General features: G+C 43.9%; 2 protein-coding genes across 9 annotated transcripts; one reads left to right on the plus strand and one right to left on the minus strand.

Moving 5' to 3' along the window:
• Window positions 1-1,056: 1,056 nt before the first annotated feature.
• Window positions 1,057-11,871, plus strand: SUV39H2 (SUV39H2 histone lysine methyltransferase). Of its 5 annotated transcripts, XM_050324035.1 has the most exons (7): window positions 1,426-1,797; window positions 2,120-2,265; window positions 3,230-3,901; window positions 5,742-5,927; window positions 7,452-7,581; window positions 8,278-8,393; window positions 10,895-11,871. In XM_050324035.1, the coding sequence occupies exons 1-6, from the start codon at window positions 1,731-1,733 to the stop codon at window positions 8,385-8,387; spliced, it is 1,311 nt and encodes a 436-aa protein (XP_050179992.1). In that variant the 5' UTR covers window positions 1,426-1,730; the 3' UTR covers window positions 8,388-8,393; window positions 10,895-11,871. The 5 variants fall into 5 exon arrangements, with proteins under 5 accessions (XP_050179994.1, XP_050179995.1, XP_050179992.1 ...); XM_050324037.1 differs by lacking the exon at window positions 1,426-1,797 and adding an exon at window positions 1,057-1,111 and having other exon boundaries at window positions 8,278-11,871; XM_050324038.1 differs by lacking the exon at window positions 1,426-1,797 and adding an exon at window positions 1,057-1,111 and having other exon boundaries at window positions 5,781-5,927; window positions 8,278-11,871.
• Window positions 11,872-12,184: 313 nt separating this feature from the next.
• On the minus strand, window positions 12,185-24,028 carry DCLRE1C (DNA cross-link repair 1C). Of its 4 annotated transcripts, XM_050324031.1 has the most exons (15): window positions 23,892-24,028; window positions 23,755-23,806; window positions 22,229-22,313; window positions 21,500-21,559; window positions 20,809-20,864; window positions 20,049-20,150; window positions 19,727-19,799; window positions 19,420-19,560; window positions 18,433-18,534; window positions 17,697-17,833; window positions 17,480-17,534; window positions 15,986-16,074; window positions 15,021-15,121; window positions 13,558-14,540; window positions 12,185-13,440 (listed from the first exon to the last, which is right to left on the minus strand). In XM_050324031.1, exons 1-14 carry the CDS (start codon window positions 23,998-24,000, stop codon window positions 13,564-13,566), a joined length of 2,139 nt encoding a protein of 712 aa, XP_050179988.1. In that variant the 5' UTR covers window positions 24,001-24,028; the 3' UTR covers window positions 12,185-13,440; window positions 13,558-13,563. The 4 variants fall into 4 exon arrangements, with proteins under 4 accessions (XP_050179988.1, XP_050179987.1, XP_050179989.1 ...); XM_050324030.1 differs by having other exon boundaries at window positions 12,185-14,540; XM_050324032.1 differs by having other exon boundaries at window positions 12,185-14,540; window positions 21,760-22,313; window positions 23,892-23,902.
• Window positions 24,029-24,066: the final 38 nt, after the last annotated feature.

Consider the following 24,066-nt stretch of genomic DNA (forward strand, 5'->3'; position numbering starts at 1 on the left):
TCCCGTTCACTGTAACTCCTTTGTGCCCAACCTCCGAGCCATTGCTCACCCACTGTGTAACATGATTAGTTATCTGTATCCAGAAGGATACTCTGTGACACAGTATCAAAAGCTTTACTGAAATACAAAAACATAGCACCACCTGGCTTCCCCTGGTACTGAGGGATTCCTTGTTGTAAAAGGAAATTCAGTTTGTCCAGCAATGTTTTCATGAAGCTTTGCTGATGTAATAATCTCCATAATTTTACTGCTGAAGTGAGACTGGCAGGCCTGCAGTTCACTGGTTCCTATGTGAAAACTTCTAAAGTGGATCTTGGAAAAGCTAGTGTCAGGGAATGTAGGGGCAGTGGAGCTCTACAGCCTTATAAATAAATACCCATGAAGACACAGCGAGGCACTGTTTGGTTGGGTGCAGGTTTGTGGGGTTTGGAGCAAACTTAAAAGCTCTACAGCTACCCCGAAGGGGGTTGTAGCCAGGTGGTGGTTGGGCTCTTCTCCCAGAAAACCAGCAACAGGAGGGAGGACACAGTCAAACTGTGCCAGGTTTAGGTTGGACATTAGGAAGAATTTCTTCACAGAAGGGGTGATTGCATGTTGGAATGGGCTGCCCAGGAAGGTGGTGCAGTCACCGTCCCTGGAGGTGTTCAAGAAAGGACTGGACTTGGCATTCAGTGCCCTGGTCTGGTTGACACGGTGGTGTTGGGTCACAGGTTGGACTCGATGACCTCAGCAGTCTTTTCCAACACGACGGATTCTGCGAAAGCCACGTGAATAGGAAACACCTAATCTGAGGAGGGCGCTGCGATCACGGTGTAACTTTTTTTTTTTTCCCCACAAGAAGAGCCTGAACCGTTTCTCCGCGGTTCCTGCTTTCAGCTGTGCCGCTGATAAGCGCGGGGGAGCTTTAGATCCGCCCCGCTCCATCGTACCCTCCGTCCCGCCGCGTTCCCGGGCGGGCCCCGCCGGGAGCCCCTCACGGCCGAGGCGCGAGGGGAGGGGCGGGGGCGGCGCGCGCCGGGGCCGCGCTCTGTGCCCCGCCCCCTTCCGGCGGGGGGCGGAGCCCGCGCGGGCCGAGCGCTGCCCTCCCCCAAGATGGAGGGCTGGCGAGGAGGTGAGGGGGGAGCGCGCCGGGGTCGGGGCCGCCCGGGGCTCTGCCCGCCCCGCCCGGGCCATGGGGGGGCAGCGAGGACCGAGCGAGGGCGTGAGGGGAGGCTCCCGCCCGCTCTGGGCGCTGCCAGCCGCTGCCGCTCCCCCTTGCCCGGCTCCGCCAGGACCGTCCGCACCGCCCCCGCCCTCAGCCCCTCGGCGGGGCGCGGAGGGAAGGGACGGGCGGGGGGTCCTGCCCGCTGCCCCGGGGGGTCCGCCCGCCTCCCTGAGGAGCCCGCCCGCTGCCCCAGGGCCGCTGTGGGAGGCGGGCGGGAGGGAACCACCGGTCGCGGGTGGGAGGCGGGAGAGGCGCTGGGTCCTGGCGCGGCCGCGGAAAAGGCACCGCCGCCCCCTCCCGCCTTCCCGAGCTCCCGGCGCCGGGACCGGGAGAGCCCCGCGGAGCCCCGAGCGCGGCCCCGCCGCTCCCACGCTGCGCTCCATCCCATCCCATCCCGGTGCTTCCCGGGCGCTCCCGCCGAGCCGCCCCGCGGGGTGTCGCGTCCCCCGAAACCCGCCCGGCTGACGGGGCACCCGCGATCCTTCTGGAAGAGCGCCGTGGGTCTCTGCTTCCTCGTCCCGTCTCCATGGCTGCATCGCGAGTGGTCCGTTGCGCTTGGCTACGGAAATTTGGCGGTCTGCTAAAGAATGGAGGTTTCCTTCTTGCCGTGGTTCAGTTATGGGATGCTGTAATTGCAGGAAAATTGCTCGGTGCTTAGTGCAGCTTTAGCCCTCCAAAATATTTGCTGTTCTTTATAAATGTACGTACTGTGCAGAATAAAGGTGCAGGGAGGGAATCACTGGCGTGTTTCAATCGACCCGTTAGAGAAGGGTTGAGTTTCAGACGCTACTGCTTAACAAGAGACTCGTGGACTGCTGTCACAAATGGTAATGTGGGGACTCTGGGATAAGGCAATAATGATTTCAATTTAGCTGAGACATTAAATAGGATTCTTTACCAATTTTCTTATTGTAGCCTGGTATGTGCCATGTCTAGCTTCACTTGAGACCCTTCAAGAATTATGTAGGAAGGAAAATCTCAGATGTAAATCCATTGGAATCACCAACAGGAGTCTAAAGAGTTATGAGGTGGAATATTTGTGTGACTACAAGGTAGAAGAGGTAAGAGAAACACAGACCAATCTGATCACTCTTTCAGCTGAAATTTGGAAGTGAGCTAAAGGTAGTTTTGCTCGTAATATAAAGCAGCAGGGAGGACAAAGCTTTTGCCCTCATCAAATTAAATCTCTTTTAAACTTTGAGCTGTAAACTGAAAGTGGTGTAAACTGCTGATTTCAGCCTGTGGAAGGAAGATCTTTTCCTGAAATGTTAGAATATGAAATGTTTCATCTTTGTGTATCTAGAACTTAAATAAGATGCTGTTGCTTTAGGTGGTAGCTTGGTATGAATTATGATGCCTCTCCTTTATTTGCAGACAACCATCTGTATTTCTCTTTTGACACTTTCAGTCTGTTTGATGAAGAGTTAGGGCCATGTGCTGCAACTGGATTCCTTTGAAATTCAGTTTCAGGGTTTGGCCTTGTTACAGTTATTTGGCCTTTTTAAAACAAGTACAAAATGTATGCTGCTTCATTGTAACCACAATATTAAGTGTATCAAACTAGTTACTGCTTTGGGAGGATGGTTGATGTAACAAACGATAGGGTTTAGACTTTTCTGCTAAATTTTGGATTTTTTTTTTTTTTTTTTTGCTCTGTATGTATTTCAACTACATTCTACTTGTGCATACGAGTCATACAGCAAGTTAGCATAACTTGCCACCTGCCTTGACAAACTAGCCTCCTCCTCCAGGTATGCTGTTAGGGATCAGAATTCATCCCACCTTTTGATTTCTTTGCCCCTGGAGATGATATGTAAAGTATGCAAAATTGTCCTTAATTTGCCAGCAGAAAACCTGATTTTTCTCTTTCTCCCCAACTGTAATTGTTATGGGGACATCAGGGCCCTCTGCACTGTGTGCTCGGTCCTTAAATCCAGATCTCTTGTGCTTGTCTGTGTGCCCTGTGATGCTGGATTGCAGCAAAAGGAGCCGTGGCTAAATCTGTATCTGTTTCTGTGTTTCAAGGGCAAAGAATACTATCTTGTGAAATGGAAAGGATGGCCAGAATCTTCAAATACTTGGGAACCTGAGAAGCATCTGAACTGCCCACTGCTTCTTCAGAACTTTCTTAGTGACAAGAATGAATACTTGTCTCGGGTGAGAGAAGGCAAAGCACTGAAAGTGAGAAACCACATTAAAGCTTTGAAACCTGCCATTGCAGATTATGTTGTGAAGAAGGCCAAGCAAAGAATAGCCCTGCAGAGATGGAAGGAAGAACTCAACAGGAAAAAGAATCACAAAGCAATGATTCTGGTAGAAAACACTGTGGATCTTGAAGGCCCCCCGTTAGACTTCTACTACATTAATGAGTATAAACCTGCTCCGGGGATAAATGTGCTCAATGGAATAACGACTGGCTGTGAATGTGCTGACTGCCCTGCTGAGAAGTGCTGTCCAAAGGAGGCTGGGTTTATTCTGGCTTACAATAAACGTAAGAAGTTAAAAATCCAGCCTGGCTTGCCCATCTATGAGTGCAATTCCTATTGTAGGTGTGGGCCTGACTGCCCTAATAGAATAGTGCAGAAAGGTACACCGTATTCCCTTTGCATCTTCAGAACCAACAATGGCCGTGGCTGGGGAGTAAAAACCCTCCAGAAAATTAAAACCAACAGTTTTGTGATGGAGTATGTTGGAGAGGTATGTATCTCCTTAGATGAATTACATACAATAAAGGAAATGTTAGATAAAATCGTTGAGCTTTCTCTCAGTTTTAACACTTCTTGACTTCTTCAGCCAGAGGCTGGTTGGGCACTGAAACAGAGAAGTGGTCACAGCACCAAGCCTGACAGAGTTCAAGGAGTGTTTGGGCAGTGCTCTCAGGCACATGGTGTGATTCTTGAGGTGATCTGCAAAGGGCCAGGAGTTGGACCTCAGTGATCCTGGGACCCCTCTGGCTCAGGATATTCTGTGGTTTTACTACATAGTAGATCAATCTGCTTTTGAGTAGAGAGAGAAATAGACATTCAAGTCGCCAGCAAAATTATATTGTCCAAAACATTCCTTTATTCCAGAGCAGTTGTAAAAGCTCGACTGTAAAGAGAATACTTATCTCATATACCACTGAAGAATTATTTTAGATACGTGCCCTAATAGTATTTCTAAAGGCAGGTCCTCCATTTCTTTTATGACAGTCATAATCTTCATTCTTCCCTGTTCATCTTTACTGTAGTTTTTGATGTTCGTATGACATGGTTGTTATGAAACTCCCAGCACAGTCTGTCAGTCCCTTTTCTGTTTGGTCTGAACTTTTAAGGTCGTATTTCCAAGCATATTTATTACTTTTGATTTATTTCCAAGCAAGAATAACTCTTGTAGTACGGACATTATCTGTTTATTCAATCTCATACTATTTCAAAGAGAACTTTTACGTTATAAAGTAGAGACCTTGAATTACTCTTGAGGTTTTGTATTGCCCTGTGTTTCTGTGGTTCACCCTCTTCTCTGCTTCAGGGCTCTTTGCACCAGCAGTTTCTGGCAGCCTCTCTGATCCAGTGTGTTACATTTCTACCGCAAATCTGCCTTGCTACTGTGTTGTCTCAGAATATTTCCTTCTGTCCCTTTGTACAAAGGTTTATGGTGTTATTTGTATTTCCTCCCTGCCCCAACTCTTCTAACTTATCGTGTTCCTACCAGACATTCCAAATATCTCTGTGGAGGGGTTAATGCAGAAAGTTGATTATGTAACTTTGTTGCTTAAAGGAAAAAGTGTGCATTTACCCTTTCACCTGAATCTACTTCCAGCTGCTGAAGGAGTTCTCAAAACTCATTGGTCAGAAAGATTTCAGAGGAATTTACAGTTCAATTCCATCACATTTTGTATCTGTCTTGCTGCCAGATTATGATTTCTTTGCTGAAATCATAATAAACAGAATGCATTTAAGGTAACAGGCTGCAGATAAAGTAGCTTGAGCTGTTTTCTTCTGTCGAAAGTGACAAGCCCACCTGATTGCATAGACTGACCTTCATGAAGTGATGGGTCTGTCTGAGTTGTTAGGACTAGGATCTTCCGTTGCAGTCAAAAATAGCAGGAAGAGATGCTTCTGGGGAGGCAGGAAATGAACACCTGGCTGTAAATGTGACAGGGTTTTAAAGGCTGGTATCTGTTGATGTTTGTCTGTGCAAAAGGAGAAAGCTGAAACTTGATTTTTAGTAAACAAGGCTTTCTGGGTCTAATGAAAAACGTGTATATAGAAAATTTATGTAGAAACAGTTGATAGTATTGTCATCAAATCTCTTAGTAGAAGGTGCTTTTCCCTGAGACAAAATAGTGCTGTGCATCAGCTGTAGAGAAATTGCATCCAGAGAAGCCTCAGTCACTAATTAGTTTAGTTGTATGCATGTATTCTTCATTCATTTGAGATGGAATGCTATTTCGACATCAAAAACTTAATGTGGTATTTTTTACTAAGTAAAGCTTTTCTCCTAACTTGATTTTGATTTTTGTTTTAATTTAGTAATAGTTAATAATATGATGCAGGTTTCTTTTTTTTCTCTCTTTTTTTTTTTTTTTTTTCAGGTGATTACAAGTGAGGAAGCAGAGAGGCGAGGCCAGCTCTATGACAACCAGGGAAATACATACTTGTTTGATTTGGATTATGACTCAGATGAATTTACAGTAGATGCAGCTCGATATGGAAATGTGTCCCACTTTGTGAATCACAGCGTAAGACCCTGTTTTGTATACTAAGAACTTGGAGAATTATCCTAATTTTGTAAGAAATACCTTCTCATATTGTAAACATTTTCTTACCATATTCAGTTTCTGGGGAGTAGTTTCATGCCAGTCAGTCAGATGACATAGTAAATAGAATGGAATGCTTGGCCTTACTTGGACTGAGACTGCCTACAAAACTCCAGGAGTGAGATGCTGCCTGAAGTGGACATTTGGTAGGACTGGGCTTGTCATTGAATCAGCTGATTCTAGACAACCAGAATGGGGTTGGTTTGCTGTGTTTTCTCCAAGTAACTAAAATACCTAATGTATGACAAGTCCTTAATAGAATAAAGGAGGAGTCAAAGATGACAGGAATTGATGTTATTTTGTAGCAGGGCAGGATAGGGTGTTGTGTTGCATTTCATCCTTCAAAACTTGGTAGGGACACAGATGAAATTTCCTGTGCTTTCTTAGGTATCTAGAGGGAAGAAATATCATTTTCCCTCCTAAATCGAAGCTTGACAGAGAACTCAAAAGTCAATTTTAAGGAGCAGTTTTTTGGTAGTGTTTTACTGAAGTTCAACTGGAATACCTAGAGGAAGAAAGCTGAACTGCATTTGTAAAGATTCCTGAACTAAAAATTATTATTTCTTACTGATCCAGGGTTTGTGAGGTATGCAGCCAGTGTTCTACAAATACAGAAAATTCATGTTTTCATATCTGTGAGATGATGACACCTGTATTTCATGCAGGCTTGCCAGGGAGAAGGATAAAGAAGAGTTTTAGATACAGCAGTTGCTCTTCACTTGCAGAAATGGGAGTGAAGTATTCTCGTTCTTCAGTGTAAAGTTAAATGTCTGTAACTTCACTTCTGATTCTTTAATGTGGGATATATTTCACTACTGCAGAGCTAAAAAGCAGGCAGTGTTTAACAGTCTCAAGGAGACTACTGGCTTCTGACACTTAATCCAGAGAATGGTGAAGTGGTTTCTAGTTCCTGCTTAGTGTCCTGCCACCCAGCCCATGGCAGGGAATTCAGAAGCCAAGCAGGTTTGCAATTAACAATAGAAGTTTATGCACAATATGAAGATGTTATTTCTGACCTGGAAGCAATGCTTAAATAAATACAGTCTAGTGAGTGTGTGAGGCTTGAAATGCTATGTTCTTTTCAGTTTTTTTTTCAACTTTTGTTCTCTTTATGGGTTTTGGAGGTAAATACTAACCTCTGAATGTACCTCTAATTGCTTTGTCACCATTTTTGTTGTCACCTTTGAAGATGCCATTTTTTTTTATAGGCTGCTGCATACTATGTGATCTGTGTAAAGGTTGCCTTCCTGGAAGGACTTGAACATGAGCTATGAATGTTCTCCTTGAACGCTATTTCAATTTGTTCATTTCAGACTTAGTTGCAGACTTCTGTCACTGAGAGAAGAACCTGTTCTTCCTTTCCTGTGACCTTGGTTTGCTTAAACATTTCAGCGAAATTTAGTGTTAATTTTTCTTAACAGAAGCTGCATTCCCTTTTGCTTGCAGTGTGATCCAAATCTTCAAGTCTTCAACGTGTTTATTGACAACCTCGACTTGCGTCTTCCTCGAATAGCACTGTTTTCTACCCGAACCATCAAGGCTGGAGAAGAGTTGACCTTTGACTACCAGATGAAAGGTCTGCACATTTTAACAAGGTTGTTGTGGGAGGCTGGGTGCTGGTGGGTTTTGCTGCAGCCTGACTGATGGTAGCGTTTCAAACGTCACAGCATTTCAGCTCAGGCAGTGCCCTCCCTAACGCATCTCTGGATTTCAGAACTGCCATTGCTCGTGGCATGTTGTGCAGAGAAGATCACACACAGAAGCTTTTGCCTTCATCTCTAATGCATTGCCTCCCTCAGCACTCCTAGCTCACAGCAGGGATTGTGGTTGGATTGTCTGATGAGGCAAATGATTTTGAAGCTTTGTCCCAGGAATGCTCAAAGGAATGGTCAGGCTGCCATTAAATAAAGCTTCCCTTTATGCAAATAGGCACTTCAGATAAACTATTGATCTACTTTCTAAGTAATCTGTGAGTGATAGTTGCTACTCCTCTATGTGGTGTCTGTGACACTGACAGCCAAGGCTGGCTGCACTCTCAGTTGATCCTTGTGGATACAGACATGAGGGAACAAGGCTTGAGTTTGCTGAGTTTTGGATTCTGATGTGTATGCTGGATGTTGTACAATAGTGGTAACAAGGGTGTTTGTAGAGTTTGAGGAAAGCTTCACACCCTTTGATCTGAGGTGTTAGGCCTTTAGAAGATATTTGAATATCAGGCATGGTCTGGGTCCGTCTTTTAAAACTTTATTACTTGTTTTTATCTGTGCTGCAGGTTCAATAGATCTGACTTCAGACTCTGCTGATGGTCTTAGCCCATCCAAGAAGAGGATCAGAACTGTCTGTAAATGTGGAGCTGTGTGTTGCAGAGGTTATCTCAACTGAGTTCGGGTATCCAAAGTCACAAATACTTTGTTCTCTTTTAAATGTGTTTTAAGAAGACTCTTCTTTCACGCATATATTCAAGTATTCTTACATCTAATGTAAATAAGGGCAGTGAAAACAAGGCATTATGTTTGTAATTGAAATGGCATTGGCCAAAGAGATTGTAGTGTTTCAGGCAAATACAAAACTGATACCGGGGATTAAAAATAGACTTTTCTAGAACTGTTGTGTAGGAAGCAGTAAAATGTATGCAAAGAAAACTCTAAAATGTACCTTGATTTGAATATTCACAGAATCCTAGAATATGTTGAGATGGAAGGGACTCATCAGGATCATCAAATCCAACTTCTGCCCCTGTGCAGGACACCCCAAGAGTCACACCATGCACCTGAGAGTGTTGTCTTGAGCTCTGTCAGGTTTGGTGTTGTGACCACTTCCATGGGGAACCTGTTCCAGTGTCCAAGCACCCTCTCAGTGAAAAAGTTTCCTGATATCCAACCAAAACCTCCCCTGACTCAGCCTCATGACATTTCCTTGACTCCTGTCACTGGTCTCAAGAGTGAAGAGACCAGTGCCTGCCCCTCTTCTTCCCCTCACAAGGAAGTTGTACCTGCGATGAGGTCTCCCCTCAGTCTCCTCTTCTCCAGGCTGAACAGACCAAGTGCCCTCAGCTGCTCCTCATTGGGTTGCCCTCCTTTGGACACTCTCTAATGGCTTAATATCTTTCTTACATTGTGGTGCCCCAAACTGCCACAATATTCAAGGTGAGGCCACTCCAGAGCAGAGCAGAGCGGGACAATCCCCTCCCTCGACCGGCTGGCGTTGCTGTGCCTGATGCCCCCCCTGGACAGGGTTGGCCCTCCTGGCTGCCAGGGCACTGCTGACTCAGATTCAACTTGCCACTGACATTCAAATGTGAGCTTACAGCCTTCAGGAGCTGATTCCAGACCGATGAAGTGATGTTACATGTTTTCTGTACCCTGAGAAGTCAGAAGGCATTCGATCTGAATCCTAAATCACAGCTGACAGTTCTTTTGTTTCGAGAGCTCGGCAATAACCTTTATGGCATCAGGGAGAGGGATTAAGGACAGCCAGTGTGCAAATGAAGGTTCACAGGAATGACAATTGCAAAATGTCCATGGAACTCCACGCGAGTGAAGTAATTGGTGTTAGCAGATCCCAGATCCCCAGATCTAAAAGCTTGGAACTTTTTAGCTGATGTTCTGTTATTTAGAAGTTTTTTCAGTTATGTTCTGATTTTTATTTAGGATGTTATAGGAGGACCGCAGTTCTACAGAGGATTTGTAAATACAGGATTGTTGGTAGTAACATTTGCTGTTTGTTTTCATTGCAGAAATTTGGCGGTCATGGCTGAAACAAATTGCTGACTACAGTTTGGAAATAGATAGCAAAAGCTAGGGAGAGCAGCCCATTGTCTAACAAGGTTAATGCAGGGTGGAGATAATGCTCAAGTTATCTGTTAGGTGCAGAAGTACCCTGGAAATTGATGTATATTCACAACTGGTTTCCATTAAGTTTTTACATACTGTGACTTTTTTATCTAGTGACAGACTTCTAAGATATTAGGCCTATATTTTCTGTTTGCAAAAATATTAACTTCAGTGAAGTTAGACTAGGGATGAGTATACCCATTTCCTGTAGACATTTGTAAGATGTTTTTGAATGTAAAGGCTGAGAAACATGCTGTTCTTCAGCTGCTTGAGTCGCCTTTTTTTTTCCTGATCATTTTAAAGTTGTCTTGATCTATTCATAACATATGCTAAGTTTTGCTTGGCTTCAAAACAACAGTTGAAGGGGTTTGGGGTGGAGTTACAGCCAAGGTCCGTGCTCCAGGGATGATCCAAGTGCTTTATTCTCATGGATTAAAAGCTCGTAAAACTTGCATATTACATGTCATGTAAAAGTTGACAGGGTCAGGCAGAACAATGTTGCTCCATAAATGGATGCTCCATAACTGGATGCTAGCTATGTATCATAGGTCAGCTAATTACCTTTATAAGGTGCCCAGCATGTAATTGTTTACTTAATGTTAGCAAATGCCTTAAATTCCATGTTAATTACTAGCACTTGAAAGGATAATACAGGTTGCTCGTTAAAAAGCACAGTTGCATTTGCAGTGAAGATCTGGCCCTTTGGTAAAAAATGACATTTTATATGCTACTAGCCCAGATCAGTATCACAGATGGGGTGAAGAGCATGGGCCACTGGAAAGGCTGTGTGAGTTTTGTAATCTCCAATACAGAGATACATGATAAAATAGAGACTTTATATTGCTTAATGAATAGGAGAAACTTTGCTTAGATTTGAAAGTATCTGATGTGACCAGGCTCACCTGTATTCACGCACTTGGAATCTAGTCAGCTTTTCTCATGCCACACTTCTAATGATTATTTTTTTATTTGAAGTGGAATGTGGAGCTTTCATGTTAGCGAACTCCAGATGATCCTGCATCGTTTGGAGTCATTAGTGCTTTCTCTTGCATGTAGCCCGAGCCAGCGGTGCATTCCATGTGGATGGAATCTGCAGTCTCCAGCTCCTTAATCCGCTGCAGTCGGCAGCCCGCCCTGTCACTGCGGGATGGAGAGAGCGGCTGCGGCAAGAAATGGATTCCTTACTGTGGCCTCGCCCGCGCCCGGGGCACAGGGCGGGCTCCTGTTTCTGTCTCTCGATGTTCATGCCCAGTTTGATTTAAATATTGCAAGTTTAAAAGATAACAGTTGTGGCAGTTGTACCCCGAGCTCAGCATCTGCCTTGTCTGAGGCAGGGAATGTTATCACCAGCGCTGGAAAAACGCTGCTGTTCGCTAAGGATATGTGTGTTATCTTCCGCCATAAATAAAGATCCGTTAATTTATGTTCTGGGAGGCAACAGCATTTTGTATTTATTTGAAGTAAATTCATGTATCCAGTTTCCAGTTTAGAGCCTTGAACAGTATTTTCTATTTACATATGCGCAGTGCATTTTGGATTGCCGTCAGTGAATTAGCTCAAAGGGACACTGTGTCACTTTTAAAACTCCTTTTGCTGTTTCTATGAGTTTGGCTGAAAATTGCCAAATTGGAAAAGGAGAAAAATCTATTTTCAATTTCTTAGGGAACCTAAACCAGCCCAGCTTCTGCCTTTGTTTTGCTTTGTTGGCATTGTCATGGTCACCGGTTCAGTTGTGTGTATGCACTTCCTGGGGACTGGTGGCTTGTCCTCCAGCTGTTCTTTTTTGTTGGGGTTATTTTTATTTTTTGGTAGCAAAACTAAAGCTGCAAGATCACCTGTAAGAAAAGCTATTGTCTATTTATTTAATCTCCAAATTAAGTCAATCTTTTGGTTATTTCTAATGTATGTTTTAGGAACTGTGTACATTAGAATATGCAGTTTGTAAGCTCAGGAACATTTTCTTTTCATACTGTGTGATCTCTAGTATTGCTATCTTCCTATAGTTTTTGATAAAATAAATGAAATCTAGTTTTTCTCTTGTTGTTGTCATTCTTAAAAAAAAATAATAAATCTTAGCCTGTCAAAATTAGCTATAGCAGGAGAAGTTACTTTAAGACTGCAACCTCTTAATTCCTGTCCTGTTCCCAAAATTTTCTAGCCTTGTAAGGACTCCAGCAGAGTAACCATGAGGAAATCATGTGTTTTCAGTTTAGAGCTGGTGAGAAGTGGTATAAATTTACACTGTCAACTTGCCTGAAGCAGACTGGGTTCCTCTGTATTTGAGCACCCTATAAAGGCAACCCTGAACTTACATGCACAGTACAGATATGAAAGAAGCCCACAGAAGTTGTTCTGCTCCATCTGGCTTTATTCACAGAGGTAGTTATAACAGCAGTTCCATTCAGGCTTGCTAAAAACCCCAGAAGTTGATAAATCACATTTGGAAATTACAATAACAAATCCCACAAACACTGGGCGAGGTATCAGTGGAGAAATACATGGATCTTGAATATCCTTAAAATCATATGCACCTCAGAGCAATGCTTTGTTCCCTCCTGCCCCTGTTCCCAGTGTCAGAATGCAGGCTGGTTTAACATTCACATATCACTAAACATGGCACAAAGACTCAAGGCATACTTGGAGGGCAGAGATGTTGTGCTAAAGGTCTGTTTAATTCTTTGGGACTTGAGACCACATGGATGGGAAACCTCAGGGATTTTCAGATGACTTCCTTGGTTTAGATATTTTGTAGGCACTGCAGTTTAACTAAAACCTGAACTACATTTCCATGGTACAACCTAAGAATTTTGGCAGAGAGAGTTATGATGGCACACATGCATAGGGAATGTATTGTCTTGATTTAAAAAAGAATGCAGAGGAAGTGAAATTTTGTAGTACAGAAGCCTCAAGTAATGCAACCACCTGTCTGGGATAACAGGTTACCTTCTGTTGCTGAGTCACCTGCCAGAGCAGGCCAAGGCTGGTGGCTTGGGAACCACAAGATTTTATTTTTAAGTTTTTCTGAAAAACAATTCAGAACAAACCAAAACATGGAGGAACTGATGACAAGTTGTATGCAATGAGTGGGAGTTAAAGCACAGACAGTGGTGTGTAGTACCTCACTCAGGAGTTAAAAGTCAGATTGCACCACTTGCTCAGTGTAAAGAGACACTTATTAAACAGTTTGATTTGACAACAAATTAAAACCCCCTCGCATTCTCAGTAATTCTCTGATCTGTTCTGCGGTTGTTTTTAAAAATAACTGCAGTGAATACTAATTAAATAGTGATAATAATGATAATAGGCCTTGTTTACATGATCATTCCTATGTGTTCCTCCTCACGGTTAACTGTGGTATTTTATTAAAACCTGAGATCACATTACAAGGGCAAACTCTTGGAGCTCATGATCAACACTAAATTTCATTTAGTGCTTAGTTTTTCTGGTCCATTTTCTGGCTACTTACGGTCCTGGAGAAACGAACCTCAGGAGGTAGAAGGCTTTTACAGTCCCTCCTAGGAATACTTCCTTTTCAGTATTTCATGGAAGGAACAATAAAGTTACACAGGCTACAAATTCCTAGTTCTGACAGTAAGATATTTCTGGAAAAAAAATTTGCATGAGTCAGCATAGCTGCAGATAGTAATTGGCACTGAAGAGAAAAAGAATTTGGGTATTAATAAACATTTGGGGTATCACCACGATGTAATCAGTCATACCTGTCCTCAGGAGACTTTTTTCTCACTGAGTATGTTTTCCCCTGCTGCAAGCTTCTTGTATAAATGGCGCAGTTTATCTGGCTGAGGCACTTCAGCATCAGGAGTCAAGGGAATTTCAAAGTCAGAGGAGCTCTGGGAGTCCCTCCTCAGCTCCAGGTCAGGAGTCCTGGAGCTGTCACTTAGCTCCACCAGTGCATCCTGAACACGAGCGGTGTCAGTCTCTGCAGCTTTCTCACAGCCTTTGCTTTTCAAGTCACAGGCACCATCGTAGACACAGGGTCTGCTCTGCCCTGGTGGCTTCCCCCTGCTGCTCTCCAGCTGACTGTCCCTGGCAGTCTCCTGCAGCACAGGAACAACTGCTCTGCTCCCACCTCTGCCGAAGTCCAGGGCGCTTCTCTCCTGGGAGGTGATGAGCACTGTGTCCATTTGGCTATCCCAGCCCTGGCTCCCCTGCTCTGATATGTGTGTCGACTGAGAAGAATTCTGGGAGGAGATGTGTGTTGAGTCACTCACTCCATCCGAGTCACTGAAGAGCGACTGGGACCCACCAGCATCTGCCGAAGAGGGGATGTTGTCCTCATTTTCAGAGCTTTCCTCTAGTTTATTACACATAAAGAATTCATCCCAGCGAGGGACATCAGCATTAGAGTCCTGTTGGTCACTAGTTACTCCACTGAAATTTGCTGTGGAAGTGGCATCTGGCTTATGGGAAAGAACTTGAACTGTATTTTTTTCAGATTCTTCTTCATCATTTTCATCATCTTCATCATCATTATCATCATCATTTGATTCCTCACAGTCCACAAAATCTACCTGGAGGGAGGTGTAAGTTGTGGTTGCTTTGTAACTTTCTGTGCTCTCCTTAGTATTTCCTTCAGCATTTTCAGACTGTCCTGTGCTGGATGGCCTACTCTCTCCTGTCTGCTGTTTTGGAATCTTAGGCCTTGCAGAAGTTAATTCTGAATCAAAGAGATCATCTTCATCTGTCAGGAAACGAACAGAAAAAGCAAGTCACTAAGAGAAGTTCATATCTCTGCTAAAATCTTGTTGAGAGCAAAGTTTTAATAAAAATTCATTTAGTATAAATTGAGGAAAAAGTTCTTTAAACCAGCTGGAGACTTTGTAGGACATTATTGACAGTGTTTGTTTGCCATGCCTTGTCCAGCTCAGTGCCTCACAGAGGGGCAGTTAGAACAAGCTTTCCTACGGCTGGTCCAGGACTGCAGGAAGGAACTCTATCCAAAAGCTGAAAGGACTGTTGAACAACAACTACATTTTAAGACTGCAAACAAGTGTGTTTTCACACAATTAGTGCTCTTAAAATCCAAAGTTAATTTATGTTTTTCCTTTCAAACTCTTGTTTTGAACACAAAGACAGACTGTGGTGAACACCGAGGCTTTTGGCACCTCTGCTTAGTCTCAGACTTTCACTTAAGGTGCAGTAGCACCATCAGAACCTTTACCTGTATCAGATGATTCTCTCTTGTGGACTCTCTTCAGTGTTCCTAAGGGCTTGTACCTGGGTTCCGTGTTTCTCCTGTATGACCTGCATAATGGCTTTAAACTGAGGGGAATGAGAAAAGCAGTTAATGCTTAGAACACAGCAGACACTTTCAGCAGCAGACGTAAAACTTTTAACTTGATGTAAGTACACTGCTCCATGCCTTTCACAGACACTGCAGCAAAAATGTTAAAGCAAAGGCAGCAACACCTAGAGCAAAGCTTTTGCTTCACTGGTGAGCTTGAGCAGCTTAAAGGTAGAGATCTGCCATTTCAATATATTTACCTTAAAACACGTACATCATTTGGAAACTATCTTGTAGTTCCTTACTTAGTGAGACAAGATGAGAGGGTTCAAAATCTAACTACAGTTTTATTCAATAACTGATCAGTGTAAAGTCTCCTTTCTTAATAAAGAAGGAAAAGAAAAAAGGAACAGAAAAAGGAGTCCTGGTTCTGTTCAGTCTGAGTGACACCACTGCTCTGTGAGGGTGCTTTCTAAGCTGCCAATACCTGCAGCAGCACAAGAGAACTGGCCTCTGATGCTGTGCAGAGGGGAGGAGTTCAAGACCTCAAAGAAACGGTCTTCAAAAAGAAACTTCTGAGAAGTTGCAATGAAATGGAAATAGGTCACAGAACACAGTGAGATGAATGCGTATTCAGCTTCCAGAGTTTACCAGCAGGAAAGCCTCCACACATAGATAGAAGTAGTGTGTGGAATACAGACTCTCACACTTAGCATAAAAGTGTGCTCCAGAAAGCTCAAATTTGTGGGACTGCATATAGTGAAAAAAAAGAAAAAAGAATTATCAGACCAGTAAAGCAAAAGGTAGTGTCCCCCCTGAGAGGCCAGGATTCAGGAGGGAAGTTGTTCTTTCAAGAACAGAGAGTTTGGACCACCTCCATCCAGCAGCCATTTGTCACTTACATTTCCATTAGTTTGTCCTCTGTCCCACCCAGTGGCAGTACATTGGGATACACATTCACAGGACAGATATAGCTCAGGAAATCCTTAATCTAAATTCCAGAGAAGAAGAAGCAATTTGGTAAGTTACATCAACAGCTAAGAATTTCATTTAAAGGCAGTACTGATGCAAGCATACCCAAAAGTACTACCACTGGTCTCATGTAAAGACTAATGTGACCCATGAGCTAAACTCTATCCAAGTGGATAGCTCTGGAACAAGAAAACATGTGAAAGGATTCTGAGAACTCAGCCTCACCTAACACCTCCTTGCAATTATCAGCTTCTACACAGACCACCACCATCTCTGAAAGAAAAGGCTGGACACATTTAGAATGTGATCCAGCACTTCCCTGTCCTTACTGCTGTCAATCTTTTCAAACCTGCATTTTGCTTACTGGAATTCAAGTCCCATTTGTGCAGATCAGGTATTCCCTTCCTCAGAGACTTTTCCTAAAGTCTCCCTTCAGTCCCCTGTAAAAGCCCATTTTGACAAAACACATCTGTTTTTCCAAGTCTTACTCTGTTGTTTTCTGGATGCTCTCCAGAAAGTAAATTTCTTGAAGTGTGTTCAGTTTGCAGCACTCCAACTGAGGCTTTGTCAGTGCTGAGCACTGGAAACACTTGCAGGTTGCAGATTACACTCCTATCTGTGCAGACAGCAGAGGCCATCTAGTTTTGGGTGTGGAGGAAGGAGTGTTACACACTACTCCCCATAATCCACCAGCAAAGCTGCCACGTTGCATGTCCTATGCTGGTACCTCCATTTAAAATTCCTCATGGCAGAGCAAATTAAAACCTAAAAAGGATCTTAAAAAGAGGACTGTCTTCCTGGGGCTCTGAGTAATCTCCATTTTGTATGAGGCAAAGCTTTGTTACAGGTTCCTTATTAGCTTTGATCCAGCTTCAGTTTTTTAGGAGAGAGAAGTGTTTTTAGAACTGTATCGAGTCACATTAAATGAGTGTGTGATTCTGGGGAGGATGCTGCCATGACCAATTTCCTTTTAGTCCCTAACACAGAAAGAGGAGTAGCAGTGGCAGATAGGATGTGAGAAAATGCTGTTTACATGTGTGGGCAGGGAATAGAAGGCAAACCTACCTAAAACTGAGTCACAGTAGATAAACAATGCATTGAAAACCAAAACACCCTGCTTTAAGCATTGCATAGTTACCCAATAATCTAAAATACGAAGGTAGGCAACAAACTTATGACCTATACACTGAGAACAGAGAACAAAAAATAGGCTTGTAATCTGCCCTTCTTTAACATGCTACTCTGCAGCTATATTAAAACAAGTTTATCTGTCTTCAGCATCCAGACTTCTTTTCCTCTTATGTCTCATTATTGATGAGATTTTATTTTTTTTGTGTGTCAAGTCATGTCATTCACTCCAGAACAATCAAATCTCCTTTACATTGTCCTAATCACTCTATGTTCAGAACTAGAAGTATACAAACCTCACTGTATGAAGAGTGGAAAGAGAAACAAGCTCTGTACGTTCTTTCCCCAGTCCTAAAAAACAGAGGAGGCATGAAAATTAAGTAACTGCCCTTCATCCTCAGTCAACAGTCAAGCATAACCTGCTCTTGAAGTCCATTTTAAGATTTAGGTATACAAGTGTCAGGCAAGATACGCTCCTGAAACAACAGGTTTCTGTGTGACCCAAATGCTCACCTCACTATTACATTGGTTTTCTTGTTCCTTTCCCCAAACCACATAGTGGAGGGTTTGATGCTGATTATGTGCAGGGGAGTTCCATTTTGGCAAGTCAGCCCACAGGGCAGTCTGTTCCCTCGGAAGCAGTCATCATCCTGCCCAATGCAAGATAAAATTAAGTGCAATAGGAACCCTTTCCCCCCCCCCCCAGGAATTAAGCAACATGGTATCTAGGTAGAATAAGTTCTCCTCTCACTTCCAGCTCCTTTGAAGCACTCTGTCACACACTGCTTCCTTAGTGCTGCTGGCAGAGCAAATCAGTCATAGAGACCAATGCCCCAAAGAGCCATCTCTGCTTCTACCTGAGCTCCTCCAAGTTGGAGCCTCCAGCTTGACAGACATCCTGGAAAGGGAAGGCCACACAGTGCATGGCTGCAGCAGGCATCATCTGAGCTGCTTTTGATAGATACATTTAAATGGATAATACCTGACTGATCTAATCTGCTGCTTTTTTACTTCACTTAACACCATTTTCAGGTTTCAAATATAATTAAACTATTTCCATGACAGGCTAATATATTTTTCCCTTTCTTTTTTTTTAAAAAAGCTTAAATCCACTAACTAAAGTTCTCACTCCTCTTTACATTAAGCCACCATTTCACCAGTCTTTGTTAGCACAACAAGCCCAAAATATAGCCCCTATAGCCACACTATCCCAGCAAAGTAAGCAGAGGCTCTGCAGAATGATACACACCCAAGGATGTCGACAGGCATGGATCTGAGTGTGTCTGTCTGTAGTAACATGGCACAGGATTTCTGGCATGTTCCTGAACATATCAGCTTTGTTCATGTGCACCTAGAGAAAGGCAGAGTTTACTGTTCATTAGCTCAGTGTGTTTGCCAGGCTGCAGCTGGAGCATCTGCACAGATGTGCTTCTGCTTTCCCTAAATGCCAGCAGGCATTTAAAAAACTACTCCCACTAATAATGTCCAAGCAGAGACGTGTAAGCCAAAACTTGGACATCCAGAACAAGTAGAAAATATCTCTTATGCTGAGGAGGGAAGAATATCATCAGAAAGTCAGAATATACCTGCTAACTATTAATGTTGTACATGGCTTTTATTATTCACAAGATAAAAAGGAGAGAGGTAAACACTGAGCTTGAAAATTGGGAATTAACTTGTCTTTGGAAACTACAGATGCCATTGCAGTCTACAACTTCCTTGTGAGGGGAAGAGGAGGGGCAGGTACTGATGTCTACTCTGTGGTAACCAGTGACAGGACAGGATGAAATGGCCTGAAGCTGTGTCAGGAGAGGGTTAGGTTGGATATTAGAAAAATGTTCTTCACCCAGAAGGTGGTTGGGCACTGGAACAGGCTCCCCAGGGCAGTGGTCAAAGCACCAAGCCTGACAGTCAGAGTTCAACAAGCATTTGGATGATACTCTCAGGCACATGGTGTGACTTTTGGGGATGGTCCTGAGCGGGGCTAAGGGCTGAACTCAATGATCCTTGTGGGTCCCTTCCAACTTGGCATATTTTGTGATTCTGTGATTCTGCTCCAGACTGAACTTAACTAGTTAAGTCATTTTAACCACAACTGCAGCTTCTTAAGGGCAGTTACTGAAAGCAGGCACATCTGTGACACACAGCAGCCCTCTGAACAGCCATTGCCAGCTCGGTGACTGGCCACAATCACTACTGAGGATCTGATCCAAAGCAACAATCATAGAAACATTACCTTGATTCCGAGTTCCTCACTGAGGTTTACGAATAAATATTCATATCCATAAGCAGCTTTGCAGTTCAGCCACACAACATGATAGCGGGACAGTGAGGTCCAGCTTCGCACTAATTCCAAGATCCCATTTAAACATTCCTCCTGAAAAGTGTAGAAGATGTTGTGAATCATCTTTGAAGATAATTCCTATGTGTTGCAATTTGGTAATGCAAAATGGCATTGCCTTGCAAGACTTACCTAAAAAAGGGATGGTTAATAAATTAGCAGTTTTAAGGACCTTTTCCTCTCACAGCTTATTTGGACTTACCCGGCTTGGTATGTGATAAAATTTGGGATCACAAAAAGTAGTGTCCAAATACACACTCTGGATATCTTTTACTCTGGAGGAGAGAAATGTGATATCAGAGAATATTGCATCACAGTACTAAGACACACCACTTCCTCTTTTCAAAAGGAAGCAACTCTACCCCTTTGTTTCAAAGAACAAATCAAAGGGGGTTTGTAACTTGCAACAGCATTGCAATTATATTTAATCCAGAATAAAAAATGAGGAAAAAATTAGTACATTATTCCTGAATTGTCCATGCCATATGATCCTTTATTCTTTCTAAATCCCACAAATAGCTCACCTGGTCCCTGAATGCAAAAGCTCCATTCTGGCTGCTTCTCCTTTTGCAAGCCTGAAATCCCCTGTGTACAGCACAGTGCCATTCTCACCTTCAAACAGAAACCTGCAAACAGCAATAGCTGGGTCAAACTCAGCGATATAAAACATTAAATGTCAGGTGGTGATCTGTTACCTTGCTTAGGACAGTTGACACGACTAATGTAGGCTGTAATGGAAATACTGGGCTCAACTTGGTCCTACAGTAATTTCAGAAATAACTCAGACTCAGTATGTCTGGAAAGTAACCTGTGCCTGGCCCAGTTAGAGCTGAAGACAAAAGCCTCACAAAATCAATGAGGGTGGCCCAGCTGTCTGTTGGAACCAAAGGCATCTATTGGGCGGCTGTATCTAGAGCTGGGCACCTTCTTTTTAATGTCATACTTAAGAAATGGAGGATTTATTTTCAGTCATAGTTTTGTATGTAATTTTTAAGTATAGTTGAAATCACTCAGGCACTCAGGGGAAAAGTAACCTGCCCCACCAAGGCAACAACTTCCAGATGGACAGATCCCAGGTAGTAATGTGGTTTTCCAACCTTTATCAAAGGTGGTGGGCCCTGCCACAATAGTATTTTCTCCAAGTAAGAATTTTAAAGTCACTATCTTCTTCTAGTTGGAAAAAAAAAAAAAAAGCAAATCAAACCCAAAACAAAACAGCTCTTAATGAGAACTCTACAGGACAAATCTCTCAGAAGAAATATTTAAGGTACTGAAAGCACATACATGACTGAACCTGGACAGTGACCAGCTGGCAGAAGTGTCACCACTACATCTTCTTTCTGAAAGAGGTGGGTTAGCATTATTTACACAGCATAGCAAGTACTACCAGTAGTTTTATCAGCACAATGAAAGTAACACATTACTCTCCACAGTCTCCTGCAGAATTTAGCATTTAAATCGAGAGTCTCTTCACATCACAACAAGCACTAAAGAGCAACGAGCATCCTGTCACATGAGAAGAGAGGACCAATTATTGCAAGGTGCTTATAAAGCAAGGTGGATATAAGACAGTTCTACTTCCCTAGTTCTGGTGAGCAAGTAGAGAATCACAGAATGGTTTGGGTTGGAAGGGACCTTTAAAGTTCATCCAGTCCAACACCCGTGGGATACACTTTGTGTGGAGATGCTCTGCTAGACCTTAACGTTCTGCATTTAAAGCTTGTTAATTAAAATAAGCCAGAAGATACAAAGTGAAAAAATCACAAGAGCAATAGGTAAGTTGGAGATCACAAATACCCCAGAAAGGCATTACCAAAAAAATGCTATGATAGTAAGAACAAAGCAGGGTAACATGTATTTTAAAAATAACTTCTCCTCTTGGGATTTTACAGGTAGGATGTGTTTCCCATGCTCATATAAACAGCATTACTGCCCATTACTAATATATGAATCTTTTTTTGTGTGTGTAACTTACCTCACCAGATGTTTCATCTACTAAAGAAATCTGAGTTGGAGTTTCAACTTCCAATGCAACCTGTAACAAAATGTTTAATTGGATTTACTGGACATTGTGTTTCATGTTTATGGCTGGTATTCATTATCTAGATATCTCTAGCACTCACTGTGGTTATTGCTAAGCCTGTAAAATTAAACTCATTTTCCCACAGTCATGAATTTCCATTTCCAGTGGAAAAGAAGTTTCCTAGGAGTTGTCTAAAAATGAAATGGAGATACCTCAACCAAGGTGTGCACGCCTAAAAAAGTTAGAGCACGTTGGATTTCTTGCAGTAACAACTCTTCTTTCTGTGGCTGGATCATATGCCTCATTTTTGGATGGCTGCAAAGCCCAAGACATCGCAGTTCTAGAGCACACCAGCGGATTTTAAATGAAGCAAAAGAGAAATTAATTAAGGACAGGAGCAAAAAGACACGAGCAAGGTAAGGAAATGAATACAGAGATACAAATGATCAATGTAAAGATGAAGGCCATGTAAAGTTGAGGGTGAGAGGAAAGGAGAAATTATTAAATGGCACTAAAGCAATCCCACACAGGAAGCAGCAGAAAAGGAACACCGCTGGCAACACTTAAGCTCTGAAACACTGTATCAACACCAATGTTTAGGCATTTCTGAGGAGCAGAAGCTTCCTCTTTCTGAGAATCACTGCTTGGAAAGCGTTAATTTAAAAATAAACGCAAACTCACAATATGATTCTCCCAAAACTTGTATTTCCAGTTAGTCAACAGCAATTCCTTAGTTACTGGTGAGCAGTACAGTTTAACTTTCAAGCTGTGAGGAGACAAAAAACACAGAGAAGAGTGTTTTTTAAAGTAGAGGCGAGGAACAATCTAACGACACATCAGCACCTGGCACCCAGCACATCAAAACCTGTGCTCAGAACCCTCTCTCACGTGAAGAGACCTGCAGAGCAGGAAGCCTGCAGCCTTTTCTTCAGCACAGCAAACCCAAACTTACCTCTGTGTGCCCATGCCTGCATGGGTTTTTGTAGACACAAATGAAGTGGTCACATTTCTGTTTCAATACCCCCACCCCTGGAACAGGCATTTGGGACAGTCAGCATTCACCAGAACACAGAATGCTCCCTATTAATCTTGTGCACAGTGCAGAGACCTGACGAGCAAAGAGAGGTTCTCTGCTTGCATCTGAGGAGATGCGACATTTACTCTAATAAATTAAACAGTCCTACTCCCAAGGCTGCAGGCATCCAGTTCTCAGCCTCTCCTCACACATCACACACTCCTGCCCCAGAATGGTGTGGTGATCCTGCTCCAGAACACCTGTCAGGGTGGTTTTTTTTCTCCAGGGGAGCCCAGGACTGAACTAAATATTCCTAAAAGAAGCCTCCAAGTGCTGGCCAGAGCAGAATAACTTGCTGGCCTCCTTCACAGCACAAGCACAAACAGGGCTATCGGCATGTACTTCCAGAGAGCAACAGCAGAGATCTCATCAAGTTCAACAAGGCCAAGTGCACCTGAGTTGGGGCAATACCCAGGATTAATAGAGGATGGAGTATGAACGGACCAAGAGCAGCCCTGTGGAGAAGGTTTTGAGGGTACTGGTGGATGAAAAAATGGACATGAGCCAGCCAACTCACAGCCCAGAAAGTCAACTGTATCCTGGGCTGCATCTCCAACAGGTCGAGGGAGATGATTCTGCCTCCTCTGCTCTGCCCTTGTGAGACCCCACCTGGAGTGCTGCGTCCAGCTCTGGGTCCCCAGCACAGGCAGGACAGGGACCTGTTGGAGCAGGTCTAGAGGAAGAACAAAGATGGTCCAAAGGCTGGATCGCCTCTCCTATGGAGACAGGCTGAGAGAGCTGGGGTTGTTCAGCATGGAGAGGAGAAGGCCCTGAGGAGCCTTCAGTGCTGCCACTATTCAATACTTAAAGGCGGCTTGTAAGAATGAGGGAGAGGGACATTTTACAAGAGCAGAGAGGAATGACTTTAAATCGAAAGCTTAGCTAGATGAAAGGAAAAAAACTTCGCACAGTGAGGTTGGTTATGCACTGGCACAGCTTGCCCAGAGGAGCTGTGGCTGCGCCATCCCTGGGAGCGTTCAAGGCCAGGTTGGACGGGGCTTGGAGCACCCCGGTCTAGAGGGAGGTGTCCTTGCTGTGGCTTTAACCCACAGCAGCTCCTCATGCTTTGCCGCGCCCCAGCCGCCTCCCCCTCAGCGCTTCGGGTCCCGTCCCCCCTCAGCCGCCGCCGTACCTGCCCTCCAGCCTGCGCTTCAGGGCGGGCGCCCGCAGCCCCTTCATGTGATCTGTGGAAAGAGAGAGACAGAGGCGCGGCGGTCAGTGGGGTGCGTGACGCAGCCGGGGCCGCTCCCAGCCCCCGGGGCGGCTCACCCTTGTGGCAGTGGGACAGGAAGAAGGCGCGGGCGCGCAGGTTGTGGTGGTCGAAGCGGTCGATGGACAGGGCCGGGTACTCCCGCGTGCGGCCCCCGAACCGGCTCATGGCCGCCGCCGGCGCCGCGCGCTTCCGCCTCCACCCCCGGCCCGCAGCCAATCGCGGCGTGGACCC

The sequence above is a fragment of the Myiozetetes cayanensis genome, unplaced genomic scaffold, assembly GCF_022539395.1.
Source record: "Myiozetetes cayanensis isolate MyiCay16 unplaced genomic scaffold, myiCay2020 scf3, whole genome shotgun sequence".
NCBI classification, from domain to species: Eukaryota; Metazoa; Chordata; class Aves; order Passeriformes; family Tyrannidae; genus Myiozetetes; species Myiozetetes cayanensis.